Genomic DNA, 17,483 nt, shown 5'->3' on the forward strand with positions numbered 1-17,483 from the left:
CTTTTTGGTAGTTTTATCTATTGAAAGATGATAATGGGAATTAAGTGAAACAGTCAGTTAGGTAAGCCCTTCAATCCTGAGCCATCATTTCTGCCCCAGATGATGGACCATAAGTAACATATCTTGTTATAAATCACAATGGATAAAGAGTGGAGTTGGAAAAAGTACAGTGGTGGTGGTGGGGCGTCGACATTTCAGGTCGAAACCTCTCTTCAGGACTCCTGATGAAAGGTTCTGATCTGAAATGTCAGCTTTCCCTCCTCCTCACAGAGTCACAGAGATGTACAACACAGAAACCTGTCCATGCTGATCAGATATTCCAACCTAATCTAGTCCCACCTGCCAGCACCCGGCCCATATCCCTCCAAACCCTTCCTATTCATGTACCCATCCAGATGCCTTTTAAATGTTGCAATTTTACTCGCCTCCACCACTTCGTCTAGCAGCTCATTCCATACATGTACCACCCTCTGCGTGAAACAGTTGCCCCTTAGGTCTCTTTCACAAATTTCCCCTCTCACCCTGAACCGATGCCCTCTAGTTCTGGGTTCCCCCTCCCCAAGGAAATGACTTTGTCTATTTATCCTATCCATGCCCTTCATGATTTTATAAACCTCCTAAGGTTATCCCTCAGCCTCTGACGTTCCAGGAAAACAGCCCGTCCTGTTTAACCTCTCCCTATAGCTCAAATTCTTCAATCCTTGTAAATCTTTTCTGAACCCTTTCAAGTCTCTCAACATCTTTCCGATAGGAAGGAGACCAGAATTACACGCAATATTCCAAAAGTGGCCTAACCGATGTCTTGTATAACGGCAACATGACCTCCCTACTCAATACTCTGACCAATAAAGGATCTGATGCTTTTTGACCTGCTACGTTTTTCAAGCTCCACTTTTTATCTACTCTGATTTCTAGTATCTGCAGGTTTAACTATCTCCAAGTTGCTGTATATCCCAACATGGAGAACATTATTTAGTAATAAAGAGTCCGTTACACACTCATTGTATTAGAATCAGAAAATTATGACTCCACTATTTCAACAGAAATTCTTAAGCTTTGAATGAAAGCACAATACTGGGGCATAGCTAATGTTTGTTTAACTGACTTGACAGTGTTTGATACTGATTAAACTGGAAAGGGCTTTGACTCTCTCTAATTTCAAAACAAATTGTTTGAATTGTGTTTAGCCACCGAGCATCTATTATATAGCGAACATTTAACTTGGGGACTTGATGTTCCCATTTTCTTGAATGTAGAAATTTGTACTTTTGATAACTATGTGCGATACATCATCAAATAATTTGCTATAATGAATTTGATTTTAACTTCTTTTGTGCCTTGTTTTGAGGTGTGGGCCCTTGATTGACTTGTGTAGAGGACCTCATGTCAGACACACTGGAAAAATTAAGGCTCTAAAAATTCATAAAGTAAGTGTTTTACACCCTCCTGTGTTCCAGTTCCTCAAAATAGTAATTTTATTGTGCTCGTTTGTGAGAAAATTCTACTAAAACAAATAAAAATGTCCACACTTTTATGAAAAGTATTTTAATTTGGTCTTGCCATTTGCATTCAATATGCCTGATAATTGTTTCGGTTAATTCAAGTGACACTTAATCTAATTTGGAATTGCAAAACACTTGTGCTTTTCTGATTTGTTTCAAGTGCAAACTTTATAAGATTATGTTTTAAAACGGTATGGTTAAGGGGTCTTATGATCTACTCTGAATCCTGCACAATAGGTCAGTACAGCATTCTACATATGTGAACAGTAGAGACTGATGCACTTGTAAGTTGGGAGATTTTCAGACTCATGGATAAGGTCATTTGATCACTTTGGTTAGACTGTTAGTCTGAAAGTCTTGCAGATTTTAGGAATGTTAGGTTTTGTAAAACAGTTATACTTTAAAGTGACTGTTTCCTTCCAAGATCTGATGAAGATGTGGTGTTTAGAAGATTGCTAATTAGCATTTCTACCTGGATATAGGTTCCTTGTGATTCACGTTGCAATGGAGATGGATTTTTAGAGGGGATGCCGACACAGCAAACCATTAGAACATTGCATTGCATCTGTTTCTTTAAGTATTATTCAGTGTTTCAGATGTCTTAATGTACAAACATGTGGACTGGGAGAGAAAACAGACAGAGACGGTTAGTCCTGATTGCGAATGTAGGTCGGAACGCACGTTGGATTGAAGAAGTCAAGTTTGTGAGGACTTAAAAGTAGTTGGGTGAATTTTCTAGCTTTAACCAAAAGGAAAGATCTCAAAAGTAACCCTCATTGTGAAAGTCAGTTCAAGGATTAGGAATTTTCCAGCTGAAAATGGAAAAAAGAAGCAGGACATTCAAAGTGATAAGTATCTTTGGACTGTTTCCTAGAGAAAGAAGTCTTCATTTTAGAGATAAAGTAAAGCATTAATGGTGGTGACGGGATATGATTTTGCGGGGTGGGAGATTGTTAGAAGTTAGGTTTAGAGGGGTGCTGTTCTGTTTTTCCCAAGTGTAAGTTACCTACTGTTTAGACAATGCTGCTGCTTGTTTATTTGCAGTAAAACTCTTAAACTTTTTAATTTGTAATCTAGAATTCAATTTTTTTAAATGATCACTCTTGACTGCATGGTAACATTTGATCTTTGCGTTTACAGAATTCTTCCACTTACTGGGAAGGCAAGTCTGATATGGAGACGCTACAGAGGATTTATGGAATTTCTTTTCCAGATACAAAAATGTTAAAAGAATGGGAAAAGTTTCAAGAAGAGGCCAAAAACCGAGATCATAGAAAACTGGGCAGGGTTAGTGTGAAATAATTGTTGTAATAAAAAACCTTAACTACTGTAGTTTCTGAAAAAAATTGTTAACTCTATGAAGCCCATTACTGGGATCATTTCATGATGTGTTGTATTTTGCCCTTTAACGTTTATCTTCTTATATAGCTTAAAAACCACAGTAAATAAGGTTATTAAATACATTTTAGCTGCTCAATAATGCTTTTCTCAATGATATAATTCTGAGTTTTTGCATTTTCAGGAGCAAGAGTTGTTTTTCTTCCATGAACTCAGCCCAGGAAGCTGTTTCTTCCTGCCTAAGGGAGCGTATGTATACAATGAGCTCATTACATTCATTAGGGTAAGAGTTATTCAATCAAGTTTTTGATTCAGGTTTATGTATCTAAACTAATTAATTACATTTCTTGTGAAGGATTTTTAAAAATATTAGGCTTTTTGCAGTTTGTTTTTAAAGAACAGGGATAGAGTCATGAAAGAATTTGTAGGAGTAGGGAAAGATAGGCAGGTGGGCAGAGGGGGTGGGGTTGCCTTGTTAGTAAGAAATAAAATTAATGAGGAAACAAAGGGTCAAATGGTGTAGAATCTGTGTGAGTAGAATTGAGGAACTGCCAAGATGTGTAGGAAAGGCAAAGTTAGTGATCATGGGGGATTCCAATATGCAGGTGGACTCGGAAAAGCAGATTGGTGGTGGATTGCAAGAAAAGGAATTTGTGGAATGTCTACAAGATGGCTTTTTGGAGCAGCTTGTGGTGGAGCCCACTAGGGAACAGTCAATATTGGATTTAGTGTCCTCCAGTGAGGCAGACTTGATAAGGGAGCTTAAGGTGAAGGAACCCTTAGGAGGCAGAGATCATAATATTGAATTTACTTTTCAATTTGAGAGGAAGAAGATAGAATCAAAAGTAACGGTATTTCAACTGGATGATGGCAATACAGAGGCACGAGGGAGGAGCTGGATAGAATTGACTGGGAGAGGAGCCTGGCAGGAAAGACAATGCAACAGCAATGGCAGAAGTTTCTAGGAGTAATTCAGGAGACACAGCAGAGATTCATCATGGGGTAAAAAAAGTCATGGTACAGGGAGGGTGAGGCAACCATGGCTGACTAGGGAAGTCAGGGATAGCATAAAAGCAAAAGAGAAAACACACAATGTGGCGAAGGGCAGGGGAAACCAGAGGATTGGGAAGCTTACGAAGACCAGAAGGGGGCCACAAAACAAAAAATGAGGGTAAAGGTTAAATATGAGGGTAAGCTACCCAGTAATATAAAGGAAGTCTGTAAGAGTTTCCTTTGATATATAAAGGCAAAAGTGGACATTGGGTCACTGGAATATCATATTGGAGATATAGTAGTGGGGAGCAAGGAAATGAATAATTACTTTGTGTCAGTGTTCATGATGGGAGACATGAGTAATATCCCAAACATTCAAGAGAGTGGGGGGGCAGAGCTGAGCATGGTGGCTATCATGAAGGAAAAGTTGCTAGAAAGTCTGAATGGCCTGAAGGTGGATAAATTACCTGGACCAGATGGAATACATCCCAGTGTTCTAAAGGAAATAGTTGAAGAGATAGTGGATGTGTTAGTGGTGATCTTTCAGGAATCGCTAGAATTCAGGAGAGTCCCAGAGGACTGGAAAATTGCTCATGTGACTCCTGTTTAAAAAGGGAGTAGAGCAAAAGACGGAAAATTACGAGAAATCGGAAAAGACCAATTAGCCTAGCCTATGTTATGGGTAAGATCCTGGAATCCATTGTGAAGGATGAGACTTCTGAATACGTTGAAGTATATGGCAAGATAGGACAAAGTCAGCACAGTTTCATCAAAGGGAGGTCATGCCTGACAAATCTGCTAGAATTCTGTTGAGGAAGTAACAAGCAGGTTAGACCAAGGAGAGCCAAGGGTGTTTTCTACTGGGACTTCAAGAACACCTTTGACAAAATACAGCACGGGGTGCTACTGAATATGGTAAGGGCTCATGTTAGAGGCAAGATGCTAGTATGGATAGAAGATTAGCTGTCTGGCAGAAAGCAGAGAGTGTGGATAAACGGGTTCTTTTCAGGATGGCAGCTGGTGACAAGTGATGTTCTGCAAGGTTCCGTGTTGGGACCACATCATTTCACTTTATACATTAACAATCTAGATGAAAGAACTGAGGGCATTCTAGCTACATTTGCAGATGATACAAAGATAATTAGAGGGACTGGTAGCATTGAAGAGGTGGGGAGGCTGCAGAAGGATTTGGGCAGGTTAGGAGAGTGAGCAAAGAAGTGGCAGATGGAGTTCAGTGTGGAAAAGTATGAAGTCATACCCACTTTGGTGGGAAGAGTAGAGACTTGGACAGTTTCCTAAATAGGGAGAAAATTCACAAGTCTGAAGTGCAAAGAGACTTGGGAGCTCTAATCCAGGATTCTTTCAAGGTAACCTTGCAAGTTGAGTCAGTTGTTCAAAAAAAGCAAATGCAATGACAGCATTTATTTTGAGAGGACTTGAATATTAAAAGTAGGGATATACTTCTGAGCCTGTAAGGCCACATTTGGAGTATTGTATGCAGTTTTGGGCTCCATGTCACAGGAAAGATGTACTGGCCTTTTTGGAACATGTTCAGAGGAGGTTCATGAGAATGGTCGCAGGAATGAAAAGGTTAACACATGAGGAACGTTTGAGAATTCTGGATCTATTCTCGATGGAGTTGAGAAGGTGGGGTGAGGGGGGCATCTAATTTTAAATATCAGGGGTCACCATGATACACCAACATTGAAAGGGATCACTTGCACTTTTCTAACATTAGAAATTAAAGCAAAATTCTAAAATATTAAACAAACGATTTACTATATTAATAGGTACTTTTTATTTCATTCATAAAACAAACTTACACCACTGATGCGTCTTACTGTATCCTTCAGTGGTAGAAAGAAGCACATGAAAGTTCTTTACCGTTTCATAATGAGTTGCAAACCTGTCTGAAGATGGTTTTCTGTCTGTTATTCATTAATTTTCCATTTTGGTATGATACAACTTAAAGTATTCATATGTAAAAGATGGACCAAGTGAGGACTGCAGATGCTGGAGATCAGTCAAGAGCATGGTACTGGAAAAGCACAGCAGGTCAGGCAGCATTCGAGAAGCAGAAGAATCGATGTTTCAGGCATAAGCCCTTCTAGCACCATACTCCCAACATACGCAAAAGATGGACAAATGAGCGTTAGGCTATTTCACATTTTCTTAGACCATAAGGCACATGAGCAGAAATTAGGCCTATTGAGTTTGCTCTGACATTCATTCAATCCTGGTTGATAAGGTTCTAAACCCTCTTCACCCTCTTTCCCCCGTAACCCTTGATACTCAAGAACCTATCTCAATCTTAAATATACTGAATGACCTGGCCTCTACAGCCTTCTGTGATAATGAATTCCATAGATTCACCACTCTCTGGTTGAAGACGTTTCTCCTTATCTCTGTTCTAAAAGGTCTTCCCTTTACTCTAAGGCTATGCCCTTGGGTCCTAGTCTCTCTTACCAATAGAAACGTCATTCCAACGTCAAACCTATCTAAGCCATTCAGTATTCTGTATGTTTCAATTAGATGCCCCCCTCACCCTACATGTTTGTGTAGATCATAATCTGTACATTCACTGGCGTGAGTGACTGGTTCTTGTCTCTGATTTCAGTTTTATTTCTTTGACCTCTCCCTCAGTAGGTGGAATCAACTATTCGTGTTCATTGGTGTTCAATTTATAAAAAGCAAGCACAACATATTCTGCATTACATGTTCCAAATTGAAAAGTGTCTAGCTTCTGCTGATGCCTGTTTAGGTCTTCTGATAGCAATGTGCTATGCAATTTGAGGTTTAGGTGTAACTTTAATTACTGTATTGATAAATTTCTGTGTTTATTTTTAGAGCGAGTACAACAAAAGAGGCTTTACAGAGGTGGTGTCTCCCAATATTTACAACTACAAACTGTGGCAGACTTCAGGACATTGGCAGCACTACAGTGAGAATATGTTTTCTTTTGAGGTGGAGAAGGAAATCTTTGCCCTAAAACCTATGAATTGTCCAGGTCACTGGTAAGTCATTGGATTCCTGAAATTTCAAACCTTTCTGCATTTTTTTATGTGCATTTCTGAGACCCTTTTGTATGACGGTGGCCAGAGTTCCAGAGGACTTATCAGATTGCCCTCTTGTTCGTTAGCGAGAGAGAGAAAATTGATGGGGAGTTTAATCTGAGGATATCTCATCACTTTAATGTGGAGTTGTGTTTCTGCACTTGAGAATGTCTTTAGTATTCTTTTGCAAACTTTTCCTCCAAGCTAGACTTTTTAAATTTGATTTTGTTTTCACGCTGTCTTTGTGGAGAGGAAAGAAGAACCATCTGATGAATAATTACAGATAATGATGAATAATAATTCATACACCATGTTTCATCTACAGAATTTAGACTGGTTCCACGCCTCTAACCAAGAACTGAAACTGCTTTATGCAGGAAATATATTTTGTCTCTTTTTGACTAAAAAATTATTAGATTTAAATTTAGTACCCAGTATTCTCTCTTCTTATTGTTGATCATTGCTTTTCTTTTGTGAAATGTTATCTAGTTTCCTACCCCTTGCTACTTCCCTGTCTGTTTTCAAAACAGCCTATAGAGCCGTTGTTTTGAGTCTCTTTTTGGCTATTACTCAAACTTCTCCACTACTCCGCTCCCATTGTTTTTTCTTACACTGTTAATTCTGAACCAGTAGTGACCAATTGCACATGTATTAGTGCCAGTTTTCCTAAAGAATCTGGCTATCTTCATCTCCCTGGGGTGGGAGGAAGATGCCTACTGTATACCAGTTGCAGATTGATTCTGGTGTTCAAGAGGTTTAGTATTTTAATAAAACTTCATGAAATTTCAACTAAGTTAAGCATAATTTTGTTTTAAATGGAAACTCTTTTGTAATTTGTCTGTATTTTAGTCTCATGTTTGATCATCGGCCACGGTCTTGGAGGGAACTGCCATTACGATATGCTGACTTTGGAGTGCTTCATCGTAACGAGCTGTCTGGAGCATTGACTGGCCTGACTCGGGTCCGCAGATTCCAGCAAGATGATGCTCACATTTTCTGTACCATGGAACAGGTATACTCATGCTATACAGGAAATTGGTAAGACTGTATCTGGAGTGCTGTGTACAGGATATTAATGCAGTGAAAATGATTCAGAGGTTTCCTTAACTAATACCTGGAAAGAGCAGATTGCTTTGAGGAAAGGCTAGGCTTGTATCCTCTGGAGATTTGGGGCGAGAGAGAAGTGACTTAATTAGATGGACTTGATCAGATGGGTGTGGAAATGATATTTCGTAGAGGCCCCATTGTGATTGCACTGAGCTCAAGGCTCACCTGCTCCAGACATGTGTAATAACATTTCTGGATAGGTTTCTTAGAAAAATAAGTTAATTTAAGAAAATGGACTGTTGTCAAATTGTCTTGTGGAAGAGCTAGAAGTCATAGTTGGCTCCAATTTTTTAAACTATGACAGAGATGAGGGTTTTGTTTTCTCAAAGGGTTGAGAGTCTTTAGAACTCCCTTCCTCAAAATGCAGTGGACACAGAATCTTTAAATATCAGGGGTGGGGGTGGGATGTAGAATTGAAGAGTTGAGACTAAAATCAATCAGCCTTGATGTCGTTGTATGGTAGAACAAGCTCAAAAGGCCAATTGGCCTACTCGATTCATCCATCTTTCAGGCTTTTTTGATTCACACAAGCACGCTGCTTTGTCTGGGTGGTGTCAAGCTATGGAGTGTTGTTTCAACTGCACTCCTCCAGAGAGTATTTTATTACACTTCTCTTTGTGCCTTGTAAATGGTGGACAGACTTTGGGGAGTCAGGACATGACTAATTTACTGCAGGATTCCTAGCCTCTGACTTGTTCCTGTAGCTATTATTGAGATAATTGAGCAGAAACTGAACCAGAAAATAGTAAGCCTCAGGATATTGATAGTTGGAGCATTCAGTTAAGTTAACGCTTATTTAATGTCAAGAAATAGAGATTAAGTTGTCTCTCTTATTAGAGATGGTCATTCACACCACACAAATGCCAGGGAATGTTACAAGCCACTGGATATTGCCCAGGTCTTGTTGCAGTTAGACATGGACTGGTTCAGTATGTGAGACGTCATGAATAGTGCTGAACATTGTGCAGTCATTCTGCAAAATCCCCATTTCTGACCTTTAGATGGAAGGAAGGTCATTGATGAAGCAGCTGTCCATGGTTGGGCCTCAGATATTACCCTGAGGAACACATGCAGAGATGTCCTGAAGCTGCAGTGATTGACTTTCAACAACCACAGCTATCTTCCTTTGTGTTAGATATAACTTTCATCAGAAGAGAGTTTTCCCTGTTTCCCCTTGTCTCCAGTTTGCTAGAGCTCTTTTTGATGTACTCTTGGTCCAATGTAGTCTTGATGTCAAGAGTAGTCACTCTCGCCTCACCTCTGCAATTCAGCACTATTGTCCACATTTGAACCAATGAGGGTAGGAACTGAGTGGCCCTGGCAGAACCCAAACTGGGTGTCAATGAGCAGGTGCTGCTTGGTAGCACTGTTGATGACACCTTCTGTTACTTTACTGATGATTGAGAGTAGACTAGTGGAGTGGTAATTAGCCAGGTTCCATTTATCCTACTTTTTGTGTACAGGGCATATCTTGGCAATTGTCCACGTTGTCAGTATTGTGCCAATGTTGTAACTACTGAAAGAGCTTGACTAGGGGTGCAGGAAGTTCTGGAGCACAAGACTTCAGTATGACTGTCTGAATGATGTCAGGGCCTGTGTTCTTTGTAGTATCCAGTGTTTCCATCCATTTCTTGAGGTCACCTGAAGTGCATCAAATTGGCTGAAGTCAGGCATCTGGAGGATGCTAAAACGAATCATCCACTTGTCATTTCTGGCTGAAGATTGTTGTGAATTATTCAACCTGTATTTTGCACTGATGTGTTTGGATTTCCTGTTATTGAGGATAAGGATATTTTTGGAATCTTTATCTCAGTGAGTTGTTTAATTGTCTACCACTATTTATGCCTTGATGTAGTCTTGAGGCAAAGCTTAGATATGATCTGTTAGTTGTGGAATCATTTAGTTCTGTCTACCACTAAGTGCTGCTGCTGTTTGGTATGCAAGTCATTCTGTTTTGTACCTTCACCAAGTTGGCCCCTTGTATTCATATATGTCTGGTGCTGCTCTTGGCTTATATTCCAGCACACTCATTGAGCCAGTGTTGATTGTCTTTGATTGTAATAATAGAGCGGGGATGTGCTGGGCTGTGAGATTGCAGATTGTGCTGGAGTATGATTCTGCTCTTGCAGGTGGCTTACTGTGCCTCATAGTTGTGCAGTTTTGAGTTGCTTGTTCTGTTTGAAGTCTGTCGCATTTAACACAGTAATATTGCCCCACAGTACAATGTCAGGGTATTCTCAATGGGAAGATTAGACTTTGTCTTCAGTAGCACTGTGTAGCGATCACTGTTGCCTATACTGTCAGGAACAAATCCGTCAGTGGTAAGCAGATGTTTGAGGATAGGATCAAGCCTGTTTTTCCCTAACTTCCTGCTGCAGACCCAGTCTAGCAGCTAGGTCCTGTAGGACCTGACCATCTTGTTCAGTGGCTGCCGAGCAGTCTTGGTGGGCATTGAAATATCCCATTCAGTGAACATTCTGCACCCTTTCTACCCTCAGTGCTTCATCCAAGTGATGTTCAACATGGAGGGGCCTTGATTAGTCAGCGGAGGAAGGGTCGTACGTGGTAATCAGCGGGAGGCCAAGTTGACCTGGTACCATGAGATTTCATGGTATCTGAAGTTAATGTTGAGAATTCCTCTGGGCAACTCCCTCCTTACTGTGTATTATGCTGCCACCTCTGGGTTTGTACTATCAGTGGGACAGGGCATATAACACTGGTGATGCCTTGGACACCAGTGGCAGTGTCTGGTACTCAGTAAAGTGTGATTCTATAGCAAGGCCATGACAGATGGTTCTCCCAATCTAGCCTCTGGGTGTTAGTAAGGAGGATTTTGCAGAATCAACAGGGCTGTTTTAGTCATTTTTGATGCCTCGGTCAATGTCAGGTGGTCCATCCAATTTCTTTTTATTTTTCTTTTTTATGTCTTTCAAGCAATTGTCACATTTGAGTAGCTTGGTAGACCATTTTAAAGTGCAGTTAAGATTCAACCATATTGCTGGGAGTCTGGAATCACAGGTAGGCCAGAGTAGGTCAGGATGGCTGTTTGCTTCCTGAAAGGGTATTAATGAACCAGATGTTTGTTTCTCCAAGGGCAGTGGTCTTCGTGGCTGTTGACAGACACTTACTTCCAGATTTTTATTGAAGTTAAGTTAATCTACCATGGCTAGATTTGAATTTGAATCCCCAAGAACATTACCTTGGCCTCTAGATTAATAATCTTGTATTAATATCGATAGACCACTACCACCTCTTCCCAGGGGCTGTTTTGTTGCTCAGCATGGTTGAATGGATTGCTGTGTGGTTCTGATCACTCTTGATGAATTGTTTTTCATTTTAACAAAAGGGCATAAAGTCAGTCATGTGAAATGCTAACAAGATTGAGGGTACACTAATTTTCTGAAATCTAGAGCAAGTAGTTGGATCACACCAAAATTTTCACAAGGAAGCGGTGGGGTCACTGAAGAGTCAGTTGATGAAGAGTCATCTAGATTCAAAAGTTTAGCTGGCTTTCTCTCCATGGATATGACCTGATCGCTGTGATCTCCAGCATTTGTTTTGTTTTGTTTTCAATACAGATTTCAGCATCTGCAGCAGTTTGCCCCTATTTCATTTACTTGCTTGAAACTCAGACCATTGGTTTTAAATGGGAAGGTTTCCTGTTATAGCCTTACAATGAGTAATTTCAGCAGTGAAACTCAAGACAAAGGATCTGATGGACGATGTATTTACAGCATTAAAGAAGAGAATAAGAATAAGATAGGATTAATAAGTGAGAAAGAACCAACTACCAGGTGACGAGCTGCTGCTTGTTCTTCCTAGGCATGGAAGAGGTACACAAACTTCTCCAGATGGGGAAACTAGGTCTTTGAGCGAGAAAGGGGAAGCAAAATATGCTGAGTTTTTGAGAACATGTGATTTTTTTTGTGTGTATATTCTGGGTCTGTAGATTGTTTAAGGTACAGAGTTTGCTTTCAGTCGCCTCATGTGTTCTTCCTGTTGGATATGGGAGGTTAGGGAGAATTTCAATGTTCCTAGAGACTATGTCTGATGGGAGTCTGTTTGGATGCAAATCCTATCGGATTGCATGAATCAGTTGGAATGCCAGTTAGAGGCAATGAGAAATTTACAAGAGCTGGCGGTATGATGGATGGTAATTACAGGAATGTAGAAAAACTGCATATACAGCAGACAATAGACAATAGGTGCAGGAATAGGCCATTCTGCCCTTCGAGTCTGCACCACCAAACAATATGATCATGGCTGATCATCCTTAATCAGTATCCTGTTCCTGCCTTATCTCCATAACCCTTGATTCCACAATCCTTGAGAGCTCTATCCAACTCTTCCTTAAATGAATCCAGAGACTGGGCCTCCACTGCCTTCTGGGTAGAGTATTCCACACAGCCACCACTCTCTGGGTGAAGAAGTTTCTCATCATCTCTCTGTCCTAAATGGTCTACCCTGTAGGTAGATTAGTTACTTCTCGGCGAAGTAATGCAAGAGGCTCCTGTGGCTGTCTCAAATAAGTATGCTGTTTTGGATAATGTTGGGAGTGACGGCCCTGAAAGATATGTTGCCTCCGTGGTGTCAGGGTCAAGGGTGTCTCAGAGGGTGCAGAATATTATTAAAGAGGAGAATGACCAGCAGAAGATCATTGTACACCTTGGAACCAATGATCGAGGAAGAGAAAGGGACGAAGTTCTGCAAAGAGAATGTAGGAAATTAGGCAGGAGGTTAAAACATAGGTCCTCAAGGGTAGTATATCTGGATTGATCCCTGTGCCAACTGTTATTGAGTAGAAATAGGAGGATAGAATAGATGAATGTGTGGCCGAGGAGCTGGTGCAGAGAGCAGGGATTCACATTTTTGGATCATTGGGATCTCTTCCGGAGTGACCTGTATAGGAAGGGGATCATATGAATTGAAAAGTGATCGATATCCTGGCAGAGGTTTTAAAGTATTTTGGTGGGGTGCATATCATAGTGGCATCACGTTAGTCAACATTCCAGTCTTCTAGCACCTCTCTGACGACTGAGGGGTAACCTATTCGTGCAGGGGCTGGTGCTCATGTGGAACAAATTAGGAAACACTGAAGGGGATACAATTATACCATTTAAGAGATATCTTGATGGGTACATGAACAGGAACGGTTTAGAGGGATTTGTGTCAAATACTGGCAATTGGGACTAGATCAAATTTAAAAATCTCACAACACTAGGTTATAGTCCAACAGGTTTAGTTGGAAGCACGCTAGCTGTCAGAGCGTTGCTCCTTCATCAGGTGATAGTGGAGGACTCAATCTTAAGACACAGAATTTATAGCAAAAAATTACTGAGATGTAACTGAAATTATACATTGAAAAATACCTTGATTGTCTGTTGAGTCTTTCATCTGTTTGAATACCATGATAGTTCACTTTTTTTCATGTGTAAATCACAAAACCTTTTTTTAAAAGTTGCATTCTCAGGTCAGCTGTAACAATGGGTGATAGCCAGACAATATGGTGAAGGTGTTAGCCCTGTGTTCTCTGTCTATGCTATGATATTTAGATTGATTGTAATCTAAAAAGTGAGATAACGGATGTTTTACATGAATTCATGCAGTTTTTGAGCAAAGTAAAATGTAAGTCTGCAAGTACAAGTTCACCCCACAAAATATGTGTGCATGTGTGTCATTGTCTGTCTATGTCCCTATCTGTCTAGGTTGGGAGTTGTGTGTGAGAGAGTGTATGCGTCATCGTAAAGAGTGCATGCAGATAAAGGAGCAGCCATTGTCATTCAGAATAGAACAGATTACTGCAAGGAACAACCAGGAACACTACAGCCAATTACCAGCTGATCCGACCCAAAGACCAAATTAAACACATTGATCAGAACTTAGGGAATTCTGAAGGACTGGATCCAATGTGCCCTCATCCCACGTACATCTCGTGTAGGTGACTTCTACTGCCTTCCAAAGGTACACAAAGCCAACACACCAGGACGTCCCATCGTATCGGGCAATGGGACTTGCGTGAGAATTTCTCTGGCTATGTTGAAGGCATCTTGAAATCTATTGTACAAGGGGTCCCCAGCTTCTGTCACGATGCTACAGATTTCTTACAGAAACTCAGCACCAACGGACCATTCGAACTGGGAACATTCCTCTTCACAATGGATGTTTCAGCACTCTAAACCAGCATCTCCCACAATGGCGGCATCACCACAACAGCCTCAGTACTCAACACCAACAACTGCCAGTCTCCGAACATCGTCCTACAGCTCATCCGCTTTATCCTCGATCACAATGACTTCACCTTTAACAACCAGTTCTTCATCCAGATGCATGGAACAACCATGGGGGCCAAACATGCACCCCAATATGCCAACATTTTTATGCGCAGGTTTGAACAAGACTTCTTTATGCAGGATCTCTAACCAACATTGTACACCAGGTACATTGACGACATTTTCTTCCTCTGGACCCATGGCGAGGAGTCACTGATAAAACTACACAGTGACATCAACGAGTTTCATCTCCCCATCAAACTCACCATGGACTACTTTCGACTATCTGTCTCATTCTTGGACACATGCGTCTCCATCAAGGATGGACACCTTAGCACCAGACTCTACCGCAAACCCACAGACAACTTCACAATGCTACATTTCTCCAGCTTCCATCCAAAACATATTAAAACATATGGACAAGCCCTATGCGTACATCGGATCTGCTCAGATGAGAAGGAACGTGACAGGCACCTAGAAGTACTCAGGGATTCCCTCACAAGAACAGGGTACAATGCTCAACTCATCGACCGCCAGTTCAGACGTGCCACAGCAAGGAACCGTAATGACCTCCTCAGGAGACAGACACCTGCTGCATCCAACAGGATACCTTTCGTTGTTCAGCATTTCCCAGGAGCTGAAAAACTACACCGTATTCTTCGTGACCTGCAACACCTTATCACTGAGGATGAACACCTCGCCAAGACCTTCCTCACACCTCCACTACTTGCCTTCAAACAGACCATTGTTTGTAGCAAGCTGCCTGGCTCTCAGGACAACTCCATACAACCCTGTCACGGTAGGCGCTGCAAGACGTGTCAGAGTGTGGACGTAGATACCACCATTACACATGGGGACACCTCCCACCTTGTACATGGCAGGTATTCATGTGACTCAGAAAACATTGTCTATCTTATACGTTGCAGGCTAGGATGCCCTGAAGCATGGTACATTGGGGAAACCGAGCAAAGGCTACGACAATGGATGAATGGGCACCGCACAACAATCAACAGACAGGAATGTTCCCTCCCAGTTGGGGAAAACTTCAGTGGTCCAGAGCATTCGACCTCGGATCTTCGGGTGACCATCCTCCAAGGTGGACTTTGGAACAGGCAACAGTGAAAAATGGCCAAACAGGGGCTGATAGCTAAGTTTGGTATCCATAGGGAGGGCCTCAACCGGGACCTTGGTTCATGTCACATTACAGGTGACCACCATTGCGCTATATATACGCACACACACACACACACACACACACACACACACACACACACACACCCCCTCTCAGAGACTTAGACCACTCTACATTCATGCACACACATATACACACACTCTCAGACACTCACAACCCCCCACCCCATACGCACACTTCCCCCCCACACTCACATGCACCCCCTCACAGACTTAAGACACTCTACACTTACTACACACACACACTCTCTCGCACTCATAACTTCCAACCCAGAAAGACACACACACACACACAGACAAAGACCCACATGCACACACACATTTTGTGGGGTGAATTTGTGCTTGCAGAGTTACATTGTACTTTGCTCAAAAGCTGCATGAATTCATGTAAAACTGTTATCTCACTTTTTAGATTCGAATCAATCTAAACATCATGGCGTAGACAGAGAACACAGGGGGCTAACATCTTCAACATATTGTCTGGCTATCAGGCATTGTTACAGCTCACCTGAGAATGCAACGTATAAAAAAAGGTTTTGTGATTTACACATGAAAAAAGTGAACTATCATGGTATTCAAACAGATGAAAGACTCAACAGACAATCAAAGTATTTTTCAATGTATAATTTCAGTTACATCACAGTAAATTTTTTGTCTTAGGATTGAGTCCTCCACTATCACCTGATAAAGGAGCGACGCTTTGAAAGCTAGTATGCTTTCAATTAAACCTGTTGGACTATAACCTGGTGTTGTGATTTTTAACTTTGTACACTCCAGTCCAACACTGGCACCTCCAAATCACGACTAGATCAGTTTTGGATATTTGATTGGCATGCACAAGTTGGATCAAAGTGTTTGTTTCTGTGTATATAACTCTGACTCTGTCTATTTTGTCAAGATGACACAATGCAAAACAAAAACTGCTTCAGCTTAAAGACGACTTATCTTATAGTTTTTAGTTTAAAACTTACACAGTTTGAAATAAATAACATACTCAAATAAGTTTTGTCATCCAAATATTCTGCTTTAAGAAAGGTAATCTAACCAAAACAAGTGTCTCAGGATCATCTGCTCCCACAGCTTGAAATGGTTGAGTTTGTTTTTGCAGAAGCATTTATAGAAATGTGCTAACACCTGAATACTTTTATTGCATTTGTAATCCAGTATGGAATACCTTGCCTCATGCTCTCATGCCATTATTCAAACACCAGTGATTTTTTTAAGCTACATAATACATGGTGTGCAACTTTTTATCTACTATATACTGTGGTATATCCAAGAGAATTTTAGGGATAGGGGGAAACTGGAGAAGTATTTTTTCCAATGCATTGTTGTGTTTTTGTTTTTCCTAGATTGAAGGAGAAATTAAAGGTTGCCTAGACTTCCTGCGTGCTGTTTACAATGTCTTTGGATTTACTTTTAAACTTGAACTTTCCACTCGCCCGGAGAAATTTCTTGGTGATGTTGAAGTCTGGAACATAGCTGAGAAGGTCAGTAACTCCAATTTGCATTTTAGATGGTGCTTAATGCTGATTTTTGTTTTGTGTATTTTTTAAATCGAACTGTCACTGTGTAATCCCTTTTTCCTTCAGCAACTTGAAAATAGCCTCAATGAGTTTGGTGCGAATTGGACTTTGAATCCTGGTGACGGTGCTTTTTATGGGCCCAAGGTAACTTACTAATTCATAATATCAGAAATGTTAGCTATTACAAACAATGCATTTCTAATACTTTTTTTAAAAAATTCTTCCAGATTGATATAAAAATCAAAGATGCTATTGGTAGATATCATCAATGTGCTACAATCCAGTTGGATTTCCAGTTGCCTGTCAGATTTAACTTGACCTATGTGAGGTAAGCCTCCTAAAATGAAGAGTACTTCAATCGGAAATAAGCTCATTTTTGAGCTATCTTGTATGTTATTAAAATCAAACTTAGTATTTTTTCCTATATAAAGAATAAATTTCTAGTGCAATCTTGGGAAGTAAAAGCTTATGTTGATTAAGTGATTCCTGTAATTGCAAATGAAC

At 40.7% G+C, this 17,483-nt stretch overlaps 1 protein-coding gene across 1 annotated transcript in view; it reads left to right on the forward strand.

Moving 5' to 3' along the window:
• The window catches only part of tars1 (threonyl-tRNA synthetase 1), a 44,276-nt gene that overhangs the window by 11,228 nt on the left and 15,565 nt on the right, over positions 1-17,483 (forward strand). The window contains exons 8-15 of the mRNA XM_060822621.1: positions 1,349-1,427; positions 2,643-2,789; positions 3,025-3,123; positions 6,681-6,847; positions 7,736-7,898; positions 16,806-16,943; positions 17,046-17,123; positions 17,207-17,307. Coding sequence (XP_060678604.1) covers positions 1,349-1,427; positions 2,643-2,789; positions 3,025-3,123; positions 6,681-6,847; positions 7,736-7,898; positions 16,806-16,943; positions 17,046-17,123; positions 17,207-17,307 — 972 coding nt within the window. The remainder of the gene's footprint in view (positions 1-1,348; positions 1,428-2,642; positions 2,790-3,024; positions 3,124-6,680; positions 6,848-7,735; positions 7,899-16,805; positions 16,944-17,045; positions 17,124-17,206; positions 17,308-17,483) is intronic.

Source organism: Hemiscyllium ocellatum, chromosome 1 (genome assembly GCF_020745735.1).
Source record: "Hemiscyllium ocellatum isolate sHemOce1 chromosome 1, sHemOce1.pat.X.cur, whole genome shotgun sequence".
Taxonomy (NCBI): domain Eukaryota; kingdom Metazoa; phylum Chordata; class Chondrichthyes; order Orectolobiformes; family Hemiscylliidae; genus Hemiscyllium; species Hemiscyllium ocellatum.